At 44.7% G+C, this 23,023-nt stretch overlaps 1 protein-coding gene across 1 annotated transcript; it reads right to left on the bottom strand.

Annotated features, from left to right (window-relative positions):
- Nucleotides 1-689: 689 nt before the first annotated feature.
- On the bottom strand, nt 690-22,643 carry LOC116862461 (glycine receptor subunit alpha-4). The gene is made up of 9 exons (XM_032849750.1): nt 22,524-22,643; nt 17,121-17,251; nt 16,775-16,842; nt 15,908-16,131; nt 15,687-15,769; nt 14,006-14,146; nt 10,724-10,938; nt 6,966-7,115; nt 690-1,230 (listed from the first exon to the last, which is right to left on the bottom strand). The coding sequence occupies exons 1-9, from the start codon at nt 22,592-22,594 to the stop codon at nt 940-942; spliced, it is 1,374 nt and encodes a 457-aa protein (XP_032705641.1). The 5' UTR covers nt 22,595-22,643; the 3' UTR covers nt 690-939.
- Nucleotides 22,644-23,023: the final 380 nt, after the last annotated feature.

Genomic DNA, 23,023 nt, shown 5'->3' with positions numbered 1-23,023 from the left:
AAATGAAAAAAAAAAATGAAGGCCCAGCCAACAAAAGATTTTCTGAGGACAGTTTCTATATTTTACTCCTCCTGGGTCCTACTACCTTGGATCTTACTTTTCTTGAAAGTTTTCTAACATTGTTGAGAGGTTTCTTAAAAAGTAAGCATTTTTCTCTTTTTACATTCCCCAGAAGCCAAACACACTTTGCCACCATACTAGTTAGGGAATAAAACAAATATTTCTGAGACTCTAAGTTCAGATGGATCTGGAAGAGTAGCTTTTTTGAGAGTCCAAGATTCCTGCCCCCATTCTGACAGTGTTGAGCATCCTATGAGATCTGAAGACTTCTCTGTTCAGTCATATAGCAATGCCCTACCTCAGTGCAGCTTATGGCTATTCCAACCTTGCTGAGAGGTGGGAAACATGTCACTTTGCCTTCTTCCCACAGTCAAGGAAAAGTGACTGGGTCACACAGGACAGAACTTGTGGATGGGAAAAACCTCCCTATTTGAGTCTGTGGTAGGAGGGATAGAGGGCAGAGTAAAGCCAGGCTCTGGGTTCGGGGGGGGGGGGCATGGCAGGGCAAAGAATGGTGCAGGTTAAGATAACAAATGCCAGAATATGGTAGCAATGGTCTAAATATTCTCCACTGGAGAATTGGAAAACAGAGAGTCTCCAGCAAGAGAAGAAAGTCATCCTTGGCCAAATCTTATTCTCATGAGAAATGGGATAACATGGAGAAAAATTGGATTAGAACAGAGAAGCCATCTTTCTAAGTATAGCCACCACTGGCACCATGCAGTGTAGACCCACATAGCTTTGGGATTGGCCACTGAGGTTCTGAGTGGGAGATCAGAAATGAATTTTCTAAGCCCCTGATGGAATCTAATGGAGGGGTGAGGCCCACCCAGGAGGAAGCAGGAAGTCAAGAGCTGGACTTTCTAGCTCTCACCCTATTCACAGTGCCTGGTGAATATCTTCTGACCGTAGCAATTTATAGACAACCCAGTAGAAGATGTTGAAGATGAGGAAAGTGAAGGGGAAGACAGCTCGAGAGATGGTGTCAATCCTCTTGGCCTGGTCCACATAGAGTTTCCGTGTGGTTTCTCCTTCCCTTAGAAAAGGGGCTGGAGGTTGGGGATTATAAATGCCAGAACTTTCCCCAGGACCTCCATCCCTTGCCTGCAAACAGTGGCCCAGGTCATAGCCACGGAAATAGAAGCGACTTTCTTGGATGATATCTTCCTCCTGAAATTACATGGGAAAAAAGACAGCATTTGAGGTTACAGCTTTATCTAAGGATGGAGACCAGGCCACACACATCTATCTCATAGGTGATGCTATGCAGACTGGTGGCTGGGTACACAGACCCACTGCATGCTTTTTTATAGCCATAGAACTATTCATTTGATGGATGTATACTAAGCAGCTCTACATGGTGCATATGGCGTATATTATGATTCTATTTGCAGATAAGCCCCAAGCTGCCTTTTTAAAAATGTGTAACATCATTTACAGCCATCTAAAGCTCGGTGAAGTGCCAACCCACCGTGAGAAGGATATCTCAATGTAAAGTTATCTCTGGTAGTCAACAGAATAAACAGAACAATAAAACTTTTAGAATGCACAGCTAAGATATTTAGACTTGGTGAACTTGACCTTAATGACTTTCAAAAGCTACAGAATTAATTCTCCTTGTGTAGGGTATCTTTTAAAAACTGTTCATCTCAACTCAAGGCTGAAAATTAGAGAAGTGTTTTTTTTTTTAAGATTTTATTTATTTATTTGACAGATCACAAGTAGGCAGAGAGGGGGAAGCAGGCTTCCCACAGAGCAGAGAGCCCAATGCGGGGCTCGATCCCAGGACCCTGGGATCATGACCTGAGCCGAAGGCAAAGGCTTTAACCCACTGAGCCACCCAGGCACCCCAAAAATTAGAGAAGTTTTAAGTAACCTAGTGGGTCATCCAAATTAGGGTAAAGCTGATAAATCTGTTGCAAATTTATGTGCTTCTCTGTAAACCAGCAGATTTTGACAAAGGTATCAGTACCTCTAGGGTAACATTTATTACCCAATACACATTCCCTTTATGTAAAATAGATGCATTATGATGAACACATTCACACTGGGGAAGTTAATTTTATATCAGCATTAAGAAATGTAGCAGACTACACAAAGTTCATTTACTCAATATTCAGCTGACAACCTTAAGTAGCTACAACAGCTGGAGAGCTAGGAAGTAAGAACAGGAAGACAGAGACAGAGATAGAAATAGAGAGAGAAAGAGAGATAGAAACAAAGAGAGCAAAAAAGGACCAAAGTGCCTGAGTGATCAATAGAGAGAGCTTTCTTCATATGAGAGCCCTTCAGCCCCCAACTCAGAGCCTATTTACTCTTAATTTATATACAACTCAGACATGCCTAATTTTGTCTACTTCTAAAGCACACATTGCCATCAGAATTGATGGTTCACAGCCTGGAAATTAGACGTAAGACAGATAAGTACGCACCAGAACCTAAAAATACTTCATTCAAAGATGGTTAAAATTTTTTAAAGTGTTGATGTTTATAGGAGTAAAAACTTCAGCTATCTAAGAAATCACCTGAAGTGAAACACCCCCTTGTTGGATGATACCAACTACCTTCTTGGTTTGCCCAGGACTGAGGTCTTCCTGAGACTCAGGATATTCAGTGCTAAAATAGAATGGTATCCATGTATATTGAATAGATGTGCCATAGATACACATAAAATGTGGATAAAGTAGGTTTTACACACATTGTGCAGTTAGAAGGACATCATAGGGTCTTTATAATGGGACCTCTGCAACTATGGTAACACACTGAAAAGTGACTTTGTAGGTGAGATATTGGTGTTGGTGGGTCCCAGTAGCCCTTGATTATTACATCACCAGAAGGTTGAGCCTGTCATTGGGCATCAGGGGGCAGGCAAGCTCAGGCCACAGATTCAGCAACAGACCCCATTTCTTTCTCTCCTTCCTGTGGGCTCATAGGACAAACCTGGGAAAGTGTGTTGGTCTTGTTCACTGCCATGTCCCCAGCACAGTGCCTGGCATCTAGTAGGCACCCAGTAGATATCAGTTGAATGAATGAATGGACTGATGAGCCTCATGCTTCAGTATATAGGACAGGGAATGGCTTTGTTCACATGAAGCCAGCATCCTTTCAGGGTTTCAAACTAAAGAGTCTACTCAGAAGAGAGTCTTACTCAGTTACAAAGTGCTCAGCAGGAAAAACGATCACTCCTTGCCCCACCCCTGTACAATGGCTTGATGCCCATCAGCCTCTAGAAAAAGTGGCACTTTTGGCATAGGAATGAATCTAAGTCAGCCAACCAGAGAGCTTTGCTACCCTATCTTTAATTTTGCCAGTCTCTGTGGAGACAGTTTTATGTGTGTAGGCCAGAGGCAATTCACTACTGTGGCTGTGCTTTGACCCTGAGTTCTAGTGGGGCAGCCTTAGCTCTCTGCTTAAAATTACTTCCGTAATCTGTCACCAGATGCCTTGGATCACCTCACCTGTTTTTTTTCCTAGGGAGCTTGCTTCTCCCTCTCCCTTTGCCATACCCCTGCTTGTGTTTTCTCTCAGTCAAATAAATAAATAAATTTTTTTCTAAAAAAAATGAGGGAGTAAATAAAATGATTTCCTCTTTTGTTTTCCATTTCAGGGTCCCTCACACCCCCCAGTTCCCCACTGCTTATTCTGATCTCCTCAGCCCCTCAGCTAGAAGATGAGAGTGTGGAATATATTTGTTTGCAGAAGGCTCTGAAAGAGAAAGTTGAATCCAACTGCTGTTTCTGTTTCTATAGATTTAATTACTTTTCCTTTTCTCCAATCATAGTAAATCTAAAGGGAATTATTTGGAAATATTTCCCAGGCTGAAAACAAGCTGTCTCACATGGGAGAAAAAATGTGATCACTAGAGTAAGCTGCCATTGGCTCTTTTTGGTTTTAACATATTGTGTCATTTGCAGTTGGGGGAACAAAGACAAGTGGCCTGAAATCCAAGGGTGGGGGTCCTGGATATGAGTATTATTTATTTAAGCCAAATTCTGAAGAGTGTGTGTGTGTGTGTGTGTGTGTGTGTGTGTTGGGAAGAGACAATGGAGGCTTAAATGCAACTTTGTAGCTTCCATGGCTGTTGGAATAGAGTATTTTTGTTATAGCTATCTATAGGGGAGGAGGACTGGGGAACTAGAGAGTAAAGATAGTCCAAAACCAAGTTGGGGAAGGAATGAATGTACAGTGGGAAGTTGGATGTGGAGATGGGAAAGAGTGATAGCTATTCAGTGATACATACTGAAATGAATGGAAAGAAGAGAGTGAAGAATGGGGATGCTGGGGGATGGAGAGAGGCAAGCAGGGTTCTGGGACCAAACCCCTGAGAGAACTCAGCAGTGTTTTGAAATTTCTTCCATTTCTCTTATCCTGTTGATAATGGCAAGGCTTCCTCTCTGCCCAGCTTGAAAGAGAGCCCTCTCCAATGAGCCTGCTAAGATTGGTGGAATGGGTAATGTGGCTGCTCTGTTCAGAGCCCAGTGCTGGGGCCTGAACGAGACCCCCTCCCTGTGAAGCATATAGGCTAGCTAGGAAGACAAAGCAGAAATATATGAAAAGAAATTAAACTACTTAAGACAATGACATGGAAGGAAACCACCAAGCAGTAGAGATGGGTCGTTGAGGAGAGATTAGAGGACACGATTAAACCTGAAACTGGGTGAATAGCTGGCTGGCTCCTAAAATATTCCTAACTTGCTCTTGGCTAAGGGCTTTCTGAAAATCATATGGATGCTCTCCCCTTTCCTAAGAGGGCTTTTCTCAGACCAAAGACTTGCTTTTTCAGCTAGAATGGCAGGGCCCAGAGAGAGGTTCTAGAAATAGATGAACTCTGCATTAACTTTTCTAGGTTGCTCAGTGACCTCCAGGTTTCCTGCTCCGGTTCCACTGGGATGGAAATGGCTTAAAGAAACTCGAAAAGGGACATGTGCTAATGGCACAAGTTTTGATTTTCAGGTTGTATTTACATTAATAATAAGCCCAGCCCATTCTTTGCCAGGATCCGGGGGTCTAAGCAGGGCCCAGGCCGCTATTACAACTTTGTAATAATTGAGCACTTGTTATGTCAGACTCCATTATGATACCAGGATCAACTTATTTATATATGGCCAGGAGGAGATGAGCTGTAGGCAGCTGGGAGTCGGAGAGGTGCAGGGAGGGGGCGGGACTAGTGTCAACCTGGAGTATCTCTACAGTATCCTCAGCAGGCTGCTGTTGCTAGAACACCCACACAGGCAGTGTAGCTGGCAAAGGGACACTGGAGACTGGTTGGCAGCCTGTTCTTTTTCGAGGTAGGCATTGAGAAGGCATCAAGGTCAAAACACTTATCACGATTTTGGCACCTGCATGCGGGTTTAACACAGCTAAAGAGAGTATGGAGAGTTAGCCTGGAAAAGGGAGCATTCTCTTTTCTTTCCCTTCTGTCAAGTCTGTATATATATTTTTTAACCCTTAGCGTGAGATAAGAAAGGCTTTAAAAGGCTCTTGAAGGAGTCCTACTCAAGGAGATGCAGTTGTGGATCAACCCACTAGAGGGCGTGTTTCACAGAGCCTGACTAAAGTCCAGGCAAGAATTGATACATTCCAACAAACCCATAGATGAGACAGGAGACCTGCTCTCAGCAGAAAGGGATCTTAGCCAGGGACATGAGTTTCCAGAGGTAGTTTTAAAGATATTTTCAGTGTGGACATATGGTTGGGACACCCTAGGAGCAGCTGAGGTAGGAGGTAAGGAAGAGAGAAAAATCTTAGTGCTAGAGTGGCCCCAACAGGCTTGAGCCGGGGGGGTCAAATCATCATTTTCTCTACTCCCCAGAGGTCATAGTGCACCTCCTCTGGCTTGGGAGCTTCCAGATTGGGCAGAAAACAAGGAGTCACAGCTCAAGGTAGACCAGACCTGTGTCTGATGATTAAGGGGCCAGTATGTAGCTCAGCAAAAGCTTTTGACTTTGCTTATAACTGGGCACTTGCTTCTAGGAGAGTGTGGCCCAGGCACCTGTTGTCATGACAATGTACATAACACCCACTGTCTGGGTAATGGGGAGGGGCAAATTGCCTGTTGTTCAGGGCATCAAGCTATCTATTTCCCCAGGTGATCATTCTACTGTAGAAGAAATGGGGTTAACAAACAAGAGTGTGGGAGAATGACAACTCACATCCAACAACTCTGATACATCCAATTCTGATGCACCCAGTGAAGAACAGGGCAAAGAAATCCAACAGCCAGAAGAGGCACGTAGTGGTTTTTTAATTCCAGCTTAGCTTTAGGGACCCTCATATAATGCTTTCCTAGAAAGGCCCCTGTGCTTGACTCTTGAATTCTTTTTTTTTTTTTTGACTCTTGAATTATTAACCACCAGTCAATGTATGGCAACCTGGGGTATCTTCCTCTTGGGTGAGGGAGAACCAGGAGCAACCATTACTAATTCTCAAAATAATCTCATATTTTGAGATTATTACTAACTTGATAAGGTTCTAATATGAGCTAATCTTTTTTTTCAGTGCTATGTACTAGGCACTGTGCCCACACTCTCTCTTTTTTTTAATGTATGTTTATTTATTTTTATGTAATCTCTACACCCAACATGGGGCTCAAACTCATGACCCTGAGATAAAGAGTCACATACTCTTCTGACTGAGCCAGCCAGGGCCCATATGTGTCCATGCTCTTAATCACTTTATTAGACTGCCCTACAAGGATTACTGTCCCATTGGATAGATTAAAAAAAGGAATCAAAGAGGTTAAAGTACTTAGTTTATCTGTGACCCATATAGGACTAGAATCCAGGGTTCCTGATTGATTTTTTAGTCCTTGTAGCCATATGTGGAGTCTTGGTTTGTGGGAGGAGGAGTAGGGAGGAAGGAGTACAAAAGAGAAAGGAAGGGGACCCCTCCCTAGTTATATTTACCATGTTTTGGCGCCTCTGCCTTCTTCGGAGTCGTATGAATTCCTTATGCTGACGAGATACAAAATTGACAGCAGCATACTCCAGTAGTGCAGCGAACACGAAGAGCAGGCACACAGCCATCCAGATGTCGATTGCCTTCACATAGGACACCTGTAACATCCACCAGCAGAGCAATCAACCTTCTTGGAGCCCTTCCATTGCCTATCCAGTGGTTCACCAGCCCATACCAACAGCCTGCTATTCTTCAGTTTTATCCTGAATTCCTTCTGGTGTTCAAAGAAGCTTTCCAGGATATGTCCCATTGCCTGAAGGCCCATATCAAAGAGATTGGGCTACCCATTAACCTTCACCTCTCTGCACTCTCCACCCTTCACTTCCATCTGCCTTTTCTTCCTGTACTTCTTTTTCTTTCTTTCTTTCTTCTTTTTGTACTTCTGTTCCTGCTTCTGCTTATTATTCTTTTCATTCTTTCCTTCTGTTTCTCTTCTTTCAATAAATAACAATGAACATGAACACTGCATTCTTTTGCTTTCTGTATTTCCTCGGGTCCTCACAGCTCTGATGGAAATTGGGCAGGGTTTGTTATTCCCATGTGAAACATGTGAGGACACTTGAAGCCTAAAGAGGAAAAGTCTTAGCCAAGATTACCCAGTGAGGAAGTGGCACTAGGATTTGGGGGGTTCTGGGCTTTCAATTTAGTGGCATTGCCATTTACCTAGGCTGCAGTCTCAATATCAGACTAGGAATTCCTTCCTTTCCCTCCTCCACTCCCATTGTTCTCTTGACTGTGATTTTTCCTGTTGATCTTTATGAGAGTCCCTGCTGAACAACTGAATTCAGTGGCCCAAGGAAATGCCACTCAATCCCTGGCTATGGACACTTCTCTAATTTCAAGGCACTGTTGTCATCTACCTATCTGGTTCCTAGGGCTCTCCTCCCACTACCTGCCTTGGAAGCCTTTAAGTACTTTTCTCTCCCATTTCTCTCTTGAAGATTGAACACTTACCTCTCCTAGAATGGGGTTTCAGCTGGATGGGCCTGGAAGGGTTATAGAATTTAGGTTTATGTAGTTCACCTCCTCAACCAGATAGACTCCCTACATAGTTTTCAGCTGCTGAGCCCACCTCATAGGGCTCCCCAGTAGGAGTAGGTTTCATGACAGACAACCTCTTTCACCAGCTACGTTGGGCAGTGAGGGTGCTACAGTCTACAGGTAAGGAGCTGGTCTCACTGGATAACCCTTCCACCTTAGTGGTTCTTAAGCTGCAATGCCCCCCACCCCACCTCCTCACCTGAGTGGCATTTAGCAATGTTTAGAAACATTTTTGATTGCTCAATTTTGGGAAGGGTTACTACTGGCATCTCATGGGTGAAGGGCAGGGATGCTGCTAAATATCCTACAATGCACAGGACTCCCCCCCCCCACACACACAACAATTATAAGGTCTAAAATGACAGTAGTACTAAAATTGAGAAAACCTGCTCTATCTCTTTTAAGGCAATTCCATTAAGATAATAGTGGTGGGTTACTGGGCACCCCTGATTAAGTATCCTTGGTGTTTCCACTTTGCCACCTATTAAGAGGGCAACCTATTTCATTCACCATCTCCCAGTCTCACTGTGTTCCCAGGGATGTCGAGTAAGTACTATGAAAATCCATAATGAGGTAATAACAAGGAAGGTCCACAAAGGGCTTTGGACCATCAAAAGAAAAGGACACCTTAAGCTACAGAAATAAAATCTTATTAATAATGAGTGTGTCAATAATGGAGTTGTATGGGAAGTGAAATTGCTGTGCCTTTCAGAAGCCCCTGAATTTGTTCCATCTCCTTCCTTATAGCTCCTACTAAATCTAATGTACAAACGCAAGGGAGCAGAAGCTCCCTGACTTACTCAGTCCCTTGCTTTGTAGGCTGGCCAATGAGTCTTTTTAGTTTGGGGTGAGTGCCTACATATTTTGCTTATTGACCAATGAGGCCACAAAAAGGTCATCAAAATCTGATGAGAAGGCACCAAATACTGCAAACAAACAATCCTCCAACAAAGTCCATTTTTTTCCCCAAATGATGAAACTAAGTGATTCCTAGGAGCAGACAGATTGTGCTTGCTCACAGGAGGGGACTGGAAAAGGAAGTTTTCTTGGCAAGAATAAGGCACTAATTGCAACCACCCTGGGTTAGAGAAGAATCTCCTTGCATGGCAGCTGCAGTAAACAAGGCACATTTCTAAGATCTGAACTACTTTTCTGCCTCTAGTCTTCTTACAAGGCTACTACCATAACACTACCATCACAACCCCACCTGGCCCTTTGGTCCTTGCCTAAGCCCCATCTGTCTTTCAGAGCCTCTTCAATACTCCTCTCCATTTAGGAAACATTTATAGGAAATACTTTCAGACAACTTCCTCTGAGACACCTGATCCTAATTTGAGCTTTGTCATCGTTTATCACTAGAGGCCTTTGGATTACCTCAAAAGTTTTCCAGCAACTGAAAAATAATTGGGAACATCAACGGCTGTCCTAGGTCCACTACTCCATTCTTTTCACCAAAACACCTAACAATTATAACAATATTGAACACTTACTGAGTGGTTATTAGGTGCCAAACATTGTTATCTATGTTAATACATTATTTATTTCTTGCAATAACCCTATTGAAGAGATAATATTCCCATGTCATAGGTAAAAAGACTGAGAGGATGAGGAATTTACTTAAGATTGCCATTGGTAAATGATGAGGCTGAGACCTAAACCAAAGCCTGCCTGACTCCAATCTCCTACTCTTTACCACTACACCAACCCCATGGCAAATTTGTAAATTCACCTTGGATGCCCTGATTACCCCCTGTTTAAGTCCCCTGTAAATATATTTTTAGTAATAAGCACTGGGAGATGGGATATCACAGAGCCTGGTTCCTATCAAGTCAAAATGAGAGGGCACAGGTTCACAGTAAGATCCACAAGGAACTATGTTGCTTTTGGTTCCCATTATTTCTCCATGGCCTAGAACGTTGCCTGGTGCATAGTATATGCTCAATAAATATTTATTGAATGGATGAATCAGCTTACTCCCTGATTTCTCAGAGCCTTGCTGACTATAAGGACATTGAGATGACTTCTAAATTCCCTACATGAAAACACAAGGCAGGGAGAACCTGGGCCCAGTCTCATAAGCACAAATCTCTCTGTGTAATCAAAGCATCACCAGGCCATAGACATTCAAAATCCACTGACTTTAACTGCCATTTACTACCTCAAAATTTCCTCACCCAAAAGAATGATATTGTCTCTTGAGGTCTTTGTAATAGTGTCCAGCTTCTGACGTAGTAAGAGACTGATGTTGGTTTAAAATCCATATATATATATAATTTTTCTTTTCTTATGGAACATGACATCGAAAAGGTCGTTCTACCTCTCTGGGCTATATTCACCTCATCTGTGCCACGAGGGAGTGGGACTTTATACTTGCTATGGTTCTTTGATTTTGGACATGCTAGTATTTCCTGATCAAAGTCAGAGTAAGTCAGATACTGTCTCTACTCATTCCTTAGCCAGACAACACCCACAACCCCAGCTTCCACATCTTTACCAATATCATTAGCAGTACGTTGTAGGGCAAGATAAAATTTTGGCCCCCTGTTCTTGCTCAATGGCTCTCATCTACCTTAAATCTAAGGCAAATAGAGAGCAGAAGAGAACAGGGGATGAAGGGGAAATGGGGAGCTCTATGGTAAGCAAGTTCCCTTGCATTTCTCTTCACCTTAGGCAAAGAGGCCCGGGAGCCAGAGCTCTGAGTTGTCATGGTGAGCACAGTGGTGATGCCTAGGCCCACACGGGCAGGGGCGGCATCCATGTTGATCCAGAAGGAGACCCAGGACAGGATGACGATGAGTAGGCTGGGGATGTACATCTGAATCAGATAGTAGCCCATCTGCCGCTCCAGGTGAAACTTTACCTCAATGCAGGTGAATTTTCCTGCAAAGAAAGAGGTGAGGTATCAGGCCTCAGGTCCCCAGCCTGGAGCTGAGCCTAAGGGGCAGGACTAGGGCATCCCTATCTATATAGGCCAGCCTCTGTGCACCTCAAGTGGGCAAATAAATGAGCTCTTCAAAATGGCCCCAGGGAGAACCAGATGTGTGTTCTGAGAAATTTCTCAGAGCAGCCATCAGGCTTGTCCTTTTGCTCTAAGCACTAATTTCCAGCAGAGGGCCTTCCACCTGACCACACAGCAAGAGGATTAAGAACAGAAGGGCTCCAGAGCCAGATTGCCTGGGTTTGAATACCGAATCTTGCACTGACTAACTGTGTGACCTCAGGCAAAACACCCAAGCTGTTTGAGCTTCAGTTTCCTTGTCTGTAAAACAGAGTAACAACAATATCCATTCCATCATTGTGGGAATTAAATTAAATGATGTATCTGGGGTGTTGAGCATATAATTTTTCTTTGGTATTTGGTACTATCATCATTATTAACAAAGCAATGAGTTTAGACTCTGCCCAAATCTCAGCAGCCTTGCTTGAGCTTGCTCGTACACCAGAAGCTCTCTAGCAACAAGGATTCACTGAAATAAACACTGCCTGTGTCTCAAGCAAGTGATAAGAGCTGGATAGGAAATATCTGGAAATAGTGTCCAACGGAGACCAACTCTGGGCAGTGAGCAGTGGGTGCCCAGAGAACATAGGCGACAGCATTCTATCCCACCAACAAAAAGTGCATTGGTCCAAAACACATGTACCAGTCCTCTGCCTACTCTGCCAGCCATCTTTATTTTTCCTAGCTTCCCATGCCCTCAGGCTAAGAAAACCTAGCTCAGAGCTTCTCCGCACCATAGAGGTTTAGGATAACCAAAGCAAAAAGCAGAGGATGTGTATGTTGCTATTTTATTTTGGACTAGACTTGCTCTTATCAAACCTGATTCCTCAAAGCTAGTAATTTAATCAATGATTGGTTTATGGCTTTGACATACTGTGTGATGCTGTGATCTCCTACTGTTCCTGAGTCCACCTCACTCCAGGCTTCTTGTTATGACATAGCTTTGCTAGGTGTCCATATTTTCTTTCCTTCCTTCCTTCCTTCATTTTATCTATCTATCTATCTATCTATCTATCCATCATCTATCTGTCTATCTATGTAGCTAGCTAGCTAGCTATCATTTTTGGTAGTGGTGGTTTTATTTTTAATTACAAAATTATTACTTGTTTAGTACAGGAAAAAAGTGAGAAGTAGAGAAAAATAATATTTATGAGCTCATATTTATCAAACCCCTACTAACTGCCCTGACTTTATATAGTTTATCTCATTTAAATTCCATAGCAACTATTTGGGGCAGGTAAAATTTTTTTTTAAAGATATATTTATTTGACAGACAGAGATCACAAGTAGGCAGAGAGGCAGGCAGAGAGAGAGGGAGAGGAGAAAGCAGGCTCCCTACCGAGCAGAGAGCCCGATGTAGGGCTTGATCCCAGGACCCTGGGATCACGATCTGAGCCAAAGGCGGAGGCTTTAACCCACTGAGCCACCCAGGCACCCTGGTAAAATTATTATTTCCCATTTTACATATAAGGATACTGAGGCTCAAAGAGATTAAGTTATGTTTCTCAAGGACACCCAACTAGTAGATAGTGGGGCCATAATTCAATCTCAGCTCTGACTCCAAAGATCTTAGTTTTGTCCATTGTATCACTCTACTTTAGAAACATTTAGTGCTATTTCCTCCCAGGGTTTTTAAACACATGCTTTTGGTTTGTTTCTTTTACCACAATATAATGATTCTGTGTATACAACTTTGAATCTTAACCTTTTCCACTTGTACTTTCCATGTTGATATAAGCAACTTGCAGTCATCCTTTTTAACATCTGGATAATATTCTACCAAGCAGGTGCACTGTGTAATTTATTTAACCTCTGTCCTATTGGTCATATTTAGAAGAGTGCCAAGTTTTTGCTAGTATAAGCACTGACCCAGTGATATTTTGGAATATTTCCTTTTAATAAATCCCAAGGGGTGGGATTCCTGGATCAACATGTAAGGAAAAAAAATAGCTTTTACAGTTTCTCCAAGTATGCCCCCTGGACCATCAGCAATAGAATCCTCAGGGTGCTTGTTCAAATGCAGATTTCTGGGCATCACTCCAAGTGCACATAATCAGAATCTCTGAGAGGCAGAACCCAGGAATCAACATTTTTACAGGCTCCCCACAGAAATGTACACCAGAGTTTGAAAACCATTGACCTATATACAAATTGCTAGTTTTCTCCCCAGTAAAGGTTCTGTCAATTTCCACTCCCAACAGCATTTTCTAAATTCAATGACCTGTTCCTCTCCATATGTTGCACATCCTACATATACAAACACACATATTAATGGGGCGGCACCCAGAGCATGTCAGCACACCAAGGAGGTATCCAGGATCTCTCCCCTTTAGTTTCTGGCCTCTATCTCAGGGTCATAGCACTTTGTATCCAAATTGCCAGGGGAACTGAGGAAAAAGTAACTCTTAGGGAAGCTGTGGGGAGCAGATGCTCAGGCTGGAAAGGCAACTTTTCTCCACATCTGGCCCACATTTCACACCTGGGAAAACAAGCCAGTTCAAGAGTTGGGCAATGGTGGCTGTGGTATGAGGTGTGGATGGTAAGCCTTCCAGTGCCCTAAAGTCTATTGCTTTCTGGTTCAGCACAGCCATTGGCTACTCCCAGATGTAGATTCCCCACCTTCCACACAAAGTTGGCCGCAGGACAGGTGAGACACTCCTGCCACTCACTGGCATAGGCCCATCTCCTCTGCAGCATGTGATAGGGACAAAAGGGCTTTGGAATTAGATCTGGATTTAAAGTCTAAGCCAGCTATTTTCTAGGTGTGTAACTTGGACAGTTTATTTAAAATGGGGCTGATAATTCCTACCATAATGAGATAAGGCATATGAAACACTTAGCACGTCTGACACAGATTGGACTTTCAGTAGAAGCTGGCTGCCTTGCCCCCTTCCCTCCCATCTGGAGGCCCTTCTGTGGCTCACACTAAGTAAAGATCTTGGTTTTTACCTGTGTTGTAGTGCTTGGTACAGTAGCCTAGATCCTTCTCATCTCGCAAGATAAACTGGGGCAGAGTCAGCCCCTCAGCCACTTGGACAGCAGGAGCATCTTCCAGCCACTCAAACACGAGGTCATTCATGGTGTAGCCAACTAAAAGTGACAGAGATGGCAGAGGGCTGCAGAATTTGGTGCTGGGTGGGGGTAGGGAGAGAGTTAGAACTAGCAGGAAAGAGCGGATGAGGAGGTAAGGCCTGGGTTTTTGGAGCTTCGTGTTCATCTTGGAAAGGGAAGCCTTTCTGAAGGGGGTACTTGGTCAATTGTCTCATAGGCCCATCCTCACTAGGTAAATCAGAAAGATTCCAGACTCCTCTTCTACCTAGTTCTCAAGCTTTAGAGAGGCACAGAGAGAAATTTTTCTGGCAGACCTAGAAAACAGGTCAAAAGCATTGGAATGATGTCAAGGAACACAGCTGAGAACCTCCTGCCATATCTCAAACCAACGGGAGTAAGCATGTGTACTGGCCACATGTCTTGAGCTGAGCCAGCCTCAGATCTAGGGCTTCTGCCACCTCATCCCAGAGAGGAAAGAGCTGTTTATACCTTGTCAGTCATGCATGGGACAATGTGCACACCACAGACTCCTAGCCAGGGCCCTGAACTGGGGCAGACTGAGAGTTAACATCTGAACATGACAAGTTGCTCACAGATACTTAGCAGTTTGTGAAAGCTCCTGCCCATATATGTGACCATACTCACACATGTCAAGTAGAAATGGGAGAAGAAACACTGAGGCTCACAGATGTGCAATGTCAGGCCTTGACTCAAAGTAGCTATGTGACTTTGGGTAAGTCATTTCCTTTCCTCTAAAATGCTCCACCTACTTTTCAGGATTGTTGTGAGGGGGCAATAAGAACCTGGATATGAAAGTGGTTTATGAACTCTAAAGAGCTAGCCACATAGGACACATTCTACCCATCATTGTTATTATATGCTGGAAACAGCCTGACAAAACTTCTTCTCTGAGGATTAAGCTGGTGTGTATTGATCTCAGAGTCTCACCTTACCCAGGAGATGGCAAAGGAGTGCACATAGCTGATGGTCCAGTCTTGTTGTCCATTAACTGTTCTGCATTTAGAGCAGCCCCTATAAGCTGGCTTCCCTGTGACAGAGTAGCCCTTGGCTGACCTTGCCACCCTGGATGCTGTACTAGACTTAGAACCATCTTCTCCAAATTCTCTACAGAAGTTTTCTGCGTTCATGCAGAATCAGGGTTCAAGAGTACCCCCTCTGCCAACTCTGGCATTTTTATAGGTATCTTGAATGTCTTAACTCAGGGGGAGTAAAAGTAGAATTACCTCAGGCACTGTGAGAGGAATATCTTTGGGCAGATGAGGTGTCCTTCAAATGCCCACCCCCCATAACCAACACAGGCACATTTGAATGTAAAGCTGGTGCCGTCCCATTCCCCAGTACTGTGGAATAACCAAACCAGTAAATAGTGTGAGGATAAAAAAACACACTGGGTTGGGTGTTAGTGAGTCCTGGCTCCTAGTCTCATCCTTGCCAACAGCTGACCATGTGTGAGTAAGTCCCTACTCTGGGTTGCCTTTTTCTCATTTGGAATATCATGGAATGGGGTTAACTACCTGGTATTCCAGCCCTTGCTCTGAGACTCTCTATAGACACTTACAGCTCTCCAGCTGCATGGTGCATGTCTGGATGTCCATGGGGAAGTTCTTGAGGTCCATTGGGCAAGACAAAATGAGGGTCAGCCTGCCAGAGACAGTAGAAAAGAAGTGATGTCAATTTTCTGGGGCCTGGCACAGCACAGGGGACCCTCTTCCGACCCCTCATCCTCCATTTGGCTTTCTCCTCTTGACCCAAACTCTCCTGGCTGTACACCAGGTGTACCTGATGCTGTAGAGCACATTCCCATTCTTGAAGATGCGTAGTAACTTATTGTCTGTGGTCACCTCATGGAAGCTGGCCCCTTTCTCATTGGCAAAGAATAGGTCTGGCTTCCAGATAGAATCCAGCATAGAGGGATCAAGGTCCAAAGAGTCATCAGGATATTCTTGGTAGGCTAGGCGCAGATCATTCCACTGCTGCCGCAAGAAGACATTCACCCGATAGTCCTGAGAGGATGCACAGATGGGCCCATCAGAGGCAATGCTATTCCAGGGGCCCAGCAAGCCTACATAGGCAGGAGAGCCTTGAGGAGGAAATGCTGGGAGTACATCTCAGGGGCAGTGGGCATTTTGCACTGAAGAAGGAGCCTGCTTTGGGCTGATATAGCAAAGATGGGAAGGGAAAAAACATTTATTAATCACTTACTATGAGCTGGGTGTTCTGCTAAGTGCGCTTACTTTATATGTATTATCTCATTTAAATCTCATGCCAACACTGTGAGGAGGGTGCTGTTATGATCCCTACTTTATAGATGAGGAAACAGAAACAATGATATATTTAAATAACCTGTCACATAGCTATTAGATGGTAGAGTCAAGATTTGAACACAGGTCTGTCTGATTCCAAAGTCTGTGCTCTGTACCAAGCTACCTCCCATGCTTGACCATCTGTTTCTTAGGCTAGTTTGCCTTTGGCCACTGAAACCCAGTCTGGGGAAAGATATCTCCCAGTGACCAACTTCAGACATCCCATGGCTTTAGCCATGACCACAAAACAGGGAGAGGACAGCAGAGGGAGGAAAGGCTCGATAACTAGTGGGCTTCTCCCATTCAAGCTAGAATGGAAGCAGGGAACAGAGATACTCCTTACCATAGTAGTCTCAGTGACAGAGCCAAAACTGTTGATGAAGATGTTGCAAGTCACGTTCACAGGTGGGCCTAGGGGTGGCAAAACACAGCCATATTGGCAGGGCATTCCAGGATGCTGAGAGTAGTTTCCAGGACTCCCTCCCTGAACTTGAGGCCAGGGCACTGCTAGAAGGCAGTGCCAGTTGCATAGACCCATAAGCAATAGGGAGGGGAAGCTCCTTCTGAACTGAAACAGCTCAGTACTTCCAGCCTCCTGTCCTTGGGGTAGGCAATAGTGGCTGGGATGGCAGTATGTTCCCAAAAGGGGTGGCGGAAGGAAGGGTTTTTGTAGGATGAATGCTCCTTACCTTTAAAATTGGGTCGAATTCGAGCATCATATCCAGATGTTCGCCCCATAAGCTTGTCCAGAAAATCAGAGGGGGACATGGGCTGAGGTCCCTTGGTCCCAGATTTGACTTCCTCTTTTGCCAAGGCCACTCTGGACAGGTAAGATAAAGAAGTCTGAAGCCAGTTGTATTCTACATTTATCACAGACCCTTTTCTTTCCCGTCCCCACATACCTCTGGCTGTTCTCCCCATCAGGCAGGAAGATAGGAGAAGATGGGTCTCTGGGTACCCATTTACAAAACAAGGAAAACAGAAACAGCCATAAGCCAACACTGCAGGTCAGTAGTTCTAAAAATGTGCTTTCACTTATATGAGATCTTTTTTATCGTCACAATTCTCAGTGTGATGAGTGCAAAGACAGATGAGAAAAGTGACTTGTGGGATTATAAATTGGAACAGCCACTCTAGAAAATAGTATGGAGTTTCCTCAAAAAACTAAAACTAGAACAACCATATAATCCAGTAATCCCACTTCTGGGAATATATCCAAGGAAAATTAAAACACTAATTCAAAAAGATATATGCACCCCCATGCTTATCGCAGCATTATTTACAATAGCCAAGATAAGGAAACAATTCAAGTGTACTTCAATGGATAAATGGATAAAGAAAATGTGATATAATATATACATACATACATACACACATACATACATACACACATACATACACACAATGGAATACTATTCAGCCATGAAAAGAAGGAAATCCTGCCATTTGCAACAACATGGACATTGAAAGCATTATACTGTGTGCAGTAAGTCACACAAAGACAAACAAATATTGTGTGATCTCATTTATATGTGGAATCTAATAAACAAACCAAAAGAGGAGTGACCTAGTCAGTCTCAAGGCTGGCGAGTGACAGGATCAGGGCTCAAACCCAAGGGGCTGAGGCCTCATCCAGTATTCTCTTTCTAAAGGTGCCTTAAAAGCACTCAAAGAAGAATTACAATTCCCTGCAAATAATGTGGCTGTAGCAGGGTTGTGATTTAACCAAGGATGGTAAGGACTCAAGGGCAATCAGTATCTCTGAGAGTTGGTTTCCATTGCTTGGCCTTCATGCTGAACTGCTCAGGAGCTGGGGACCCAGCTTCTAGAGAGGGAGGTTTGGCTTCCAGTGTTTGCTCCAGCAGGAAACTATATTTTATTTTTGTACCATTCATAAAAATGAACTTGAAGTGGGCTATATTAACACATAATGTATTATTTGTTTCAGAGGTACAGGTCTGTGATTCATCAGTCTTACACAATTCACAGCACTCACCATAGCACATACCTTCCCCAATGTCCATCACCTAGCCATCCCATCCCTCCCACTCCCCTCCACTCCAGCAACCCTCAGTTTGTTTCCTGAGATTAAGAGTCTCTTCTGGAGTCATGAACAGACATTTCTGCAAAAAAGACATCCAAATGGCCAACAGACACATGAAAAAGTGCTCAACATCACTCAGCATCAGGAAAATACAAGTCAAAACCACAGTGAGATACCACCTCACACCAGTCAGAATGGCTAAAATTAACAAGTCAGGAAATGACATGCTGGTGAGGATGCGGAGAAAGGGGAACCCTCCTCCACTGTTGGTAGGAATGCAAGCTGGTGCAACCACTCTGGAAAACAGCATGGAGGTTCCTCAAAAAGTTGAAAATAGAGCTACCTTATGACCCAGGAATTGCACTACTGGGTATTTACCCTAAAGATACAAACGTAGTGATCCGAAGGTGCATGTGCACCCGAATGTTTATAGCAGCAATGTCCAGAATAGCCAAACTATGGAAAGAACCTAGATGTCCATCAACAGATGAATGGATAAAGAATATGTGGTATATATACCACATCTTATATTGTGTGTACACCACACACACACACACACACACACACACACACACACACACACAGTGGAATACTTTGCAGCCATTAAAAAAAACCCAAAATCTTGCCATTTGCAACGATGTGGATGGAACTAGAGGGTATTATGCTAAGTGAAATAAGTCAATCAGAGAAAGACAATTATCATATGATCTCTCTGATATGAGGAATTTGAGAGGCAGGGCAGAGGGTTGTGGAGGTTAGGGAGGGAAAAAATGACACAAGATGGGACCAGGGAGGGAGACAAACCATAGGAGACTCTTAATCTCAGGAAACAAACTGAGGGTTGCTGGGGGGTGTGGGGTGGAGGGATAGGGTGGTTGGGTTATGGACATTAGGCAGGGTATGTGCTGTGGTGAGTGCTGTGAATTGTGTAAGACTGATGATTCACAGACCTGTACCCCTGAAGCAAATAATACATTATATGTTAATTTTAAAAAAGATTCTCTTCTGGTTTGTCTCCCTCTCTGGTTTTGTCTTGTTTTGTTACTTCCTGTCTTCCCCTATGATCCTCTGCCTTGTTTCTCAAATTCCATATATCAGTGAGATCATATAATTGTCTTTCTCTGATTGACTTATTTCATTTAGCATAATACCCTCTAGTTCTAACCACATTGTTGCAAATGGCAAGATTTCATTTTGATGGTTGCATAATATTCCATTGTTTGTATATGTGTGTGTGTATGTGTGTGTATATGTGTATGTATATATATATATATATATATATATATATATATATATATATACATACATATATATACTTCTTCTTTACCCAGTCATCTGTCAGTGGACATCTAGGCTTCTTCCATAGTTTGGCTATTGTGGACATTGCTGCTATAAACATTGGGCTGCACGTGCCCCTTCAGTTCACTACATTTGTATCTTTGGGGTAAATTCCCAGTAGTGCAATTGCTGGATTGTAGAGTAGCTCTATTTTCAACTTTTTGAGGAACCTCCATACTGTTTTCCAGAGTGGCTGCACTAGAGGAAACTATGTTTTGAGCTGGACCTCAGTTCATGGTTGGGGCAGCAGCAGGATTGTAAACTCACTTTGACAACAAAATAGGTGAATAAGCAGGGCTCTAGGAGCATGAGAAGAACTTCCAAGTAGGATGACTACACCAAGAAGGTCAATTTCCATCTTTTCCCCCTAACAACTTGATTTTGAGTAAGGGACCAGTGTGCTTTGTCCTAACCTCGAGGCCGGCCCCTTCTCCCCTGACAAGTTTCTTTCTAAGAGCAGCAACACCCCTTCCACATGCTTGCTTATCTGCTTACCAGCCAACAGCTAGACTAGGGACTAGAACCTCAGCCTTGAAGGGCAGGTTGGGGCTCAGGGCTGAGCTCAGGCTGAAATCCTCGCTGGGTCTGGTCCTTCTGCTCCATCCTGCCACCACCATTGTGCTAGCCACCAGAGCTAGCTCCCCCACTGCCACTAGTGTAGCCACACTCTGGGGCAGGGAGGGAGGGTGACTGCTGTCCTTCTGGGTCCAGCTCTCTTTGAGCCAATGGCCCCCTGTTTACATGTTTACATCTATGTACCATCTGAGGCCATATAGATCATATGCACCATGAGCCATTAAATAATAAGAATAACCAAGGCACCATGCTATGCACTTTACTTACCTTACCTCGTTTAGTTCTCACATCGGTCCTCCCAGATGAGGGTTATTATTATTCCCCTTATATAGATGAAGAGACTGAGGATCAGCAAGTAAAGTGACTTATTTGTGATCATATGGCTAGTAAATGGTAAAGCCAAGATTCTAACCCAGAGCTTTTGACTTCAGAACTAAGTCCATCTACTACAATGCCAGGGTAGGCTGCCAAGGAACCAGAGTGGGAGAAGTTCAGTGGAAGACACATCCTGACCTCCTAGAATTCTGCCTTCTTGAATCCTCTGAACAGGAGGAAGCCCTTACACTGGGAACAGAGGCCACTGTGGCCCCAATTGGGGCTGGCAGAGCAGGTGGCTTAAGCAGGCTCTGAAAATCCAAGGCGGGTGGCAGTGGTGCTAGTGCAGCAGAAGTCTGTGGCTTCACCACAGGGTGTCCTTGCTGGCCAGGTGCTGCTCCTGGCTGCCTGCCACCTGCCTGCTGGGAGGACACATGGCCCTGTACATAGAGCAGCCAGACCCTTGCCACTGTCTTCAGCCCCATGCTAAGGTCACCTCTCCCGGTAGTCCCAGCCCCAGGACCCTGTGACAGGCTGTGGGCTCAGCTGTCTTGGTCCCCAACTTCTGTCACAGAATTCTTTTCTGGGGCTGCCTTGTCTATGGTCCTGAAAGCAGAGTCCGTGTACAGCCACTTTTTCCTCCCTTTCATTCCTGGAAAGTCCCCAGTACTAGCAGGACATAGGAGGCTCTGGAGCTGAAAAGTCTGGCTCAGGCAAGGCCCTGGGGTGGGGTAGGGGAGAACACTGATTCTGATACTGGGTGCTTGAGTGACCTTGGACAGGTCACTCCGCATCTCTAAGAATCAGTTTCCATATGCACAATGAAGTATTCGAACTCAAGACTTCCTAAGATCCTGCCTTGCTGTATTTGCTCAAGTAGGAATGCTGCCACCAAAGCTTGGGTCTTGAGGCAGTCTCCCCTCCAGGAGGGCCAATGAGCGCCCCCTGCATTCCCCCTTCTGCCTGCATCCTCCTACCAACTGCAGCTGAGCTGCCATTCTACTTTGAGCTACTTTTCGCTCTTAGGAAGTTTGCCACCTCACACATATTGGATCCCTGCCTTCCTCCCAGCCAATGTGTCTGCAAGCAGTGAGGCAGGAGGCGCCTCAGAATCAAGCTGTCTCAGTGTGCTCCTTGAAGTAAGAGGAGGAAGAGGTCTGTTGCAGTGGTACTTGGCCCCTCCACTCTTCTTAGGACCAGGTCAGCCTAAGCCACAGTCATCTTTCCTACTCAACTCACCTGGTCCATCTTGACTGGCTCCTGGTCTCATGAGAAAATGGGGACAAGGAGGGGAACATTTACAGGGAGTCCAAAGCATGTCTTGCTATCATAAACCCAGGAAATGACTGCACTGAGTGCCCCTTCGGGACAGGAAGCAGCCATGTGTGCACTGGCTGGGTGACAGCAGAGGGCCAAGGTTTGCTCAGCCCAGCTTCCTCCTGATATGGTTTAAGGCAAACCCTTTCTACCTGAAGCCTCTTTGGTTGGTGTCATTTTTAGGAATCTGAGCAGTGTGTGGCCATGATGGTAGGAGATAGGCAAAGAAGGCAAGACAAATGGCCTCTGTTCTGGGGCTCAGCTACCTTACCCCTACCCAGGCCCAGGAAACTCTCACCCATGCAGAAGGCTTCCCACCAGCTCTGGGGCTTTGGCATTCCTCGTGAAAGGCTCCTGGGTCCTGGTTAGGAGAGGGTGTGTCCTTCTCTGGAGCCCTCTGGATTGTGGGCTTTTTGTAAACATAGAGGAAACTGTGCCAGATGCCCCTGCTGCCCCAGGCCAGTGTTTGCATGCACCTCCTTCTCACCCCGACTCAGCTCACCTGAGGAGGACCTGCCCTGGCAGGGTCCAGAGGAGAAGTAAGGAGAGGGTTGCAGGAACAAGAGTTGTCATTCTGCAGGGACCCTGGAGCCCTTTGTCAGCCTGGCTGCCAAGGTGAGAGGGATATCCCAGCAGGAGGAATGCTGCAGAAAGTACAGATAGAGCCTTCCTCCAACTTGGTCTGCTCACAAAGAGCCCATTGGGCTAGGAGTTGTGCGCTCTCTCTCCTCTTCTGCTCTCTTCTCTCTGCCCTGCCGTTACCAGTCAGGGGCCAGAACTATTCCCCTGGAAATGATCCTGACACAGATAACCCTACCGGCTCCTGCTCTGACTCGCCTGGGGTTCCGGAGGCCCTTACCCCGTCTGCCAGGGAGCTGAAGGAGATTCTCTTTGGGCAGCAATCTCCAAACCCTGGAGAGTCTTGGAGGGGAGGAAGGAAGGAGAATGGGAGGAAGATGTTTCCCTCCCTCTCACCTTCCCCTGGATGCACCCTCCGAAAGC

This window comes from Lontra canadensis, unplaced genomic scaffold (genome assembly GCF_010015895.1).
Source record: "Lontra canadensis isolate GAN:19392208 unplaced genomic scaffold, GSC_riverotter_1.0 scaffold245, whole genome shotgun sequence".
Taxonomy (NCBI): domain Eukaryota; kingdom Metazoa; phylum Chordata; class Mammalia; order Carnivora; family Mustelidae; genus Lontra; species Lontra canadensis.
This window is presented reverse-complemented; position numbering and strand designations above follow the sequence as displayed.

Excerpts from the sequence above, each read along its gene's own strand:
- LOC116862461 (XM_032849750.1), bottom strand. The coding sequence starts at position 22,594 with ATGACAACTCTTGTTCCTGCAACCCTCTCCTTACTTCTCCTCTGGACC. Across the intron at positions 16,843-17,120 it reads AATTCGACCCAATTTTAAAG|GCCCACCTGTGAACGTGACT; the intron begins GTAAGGAGCATT and ends TGCCACCCCTAG. Across the intron at positions 15,770-15,907 it reads AATGTGCTCTACAGCATCAG|GCTGACCCTCATTTTGTCTT; the intron begins GTACACCTGGTG and ends TGTCTCTGGCAG.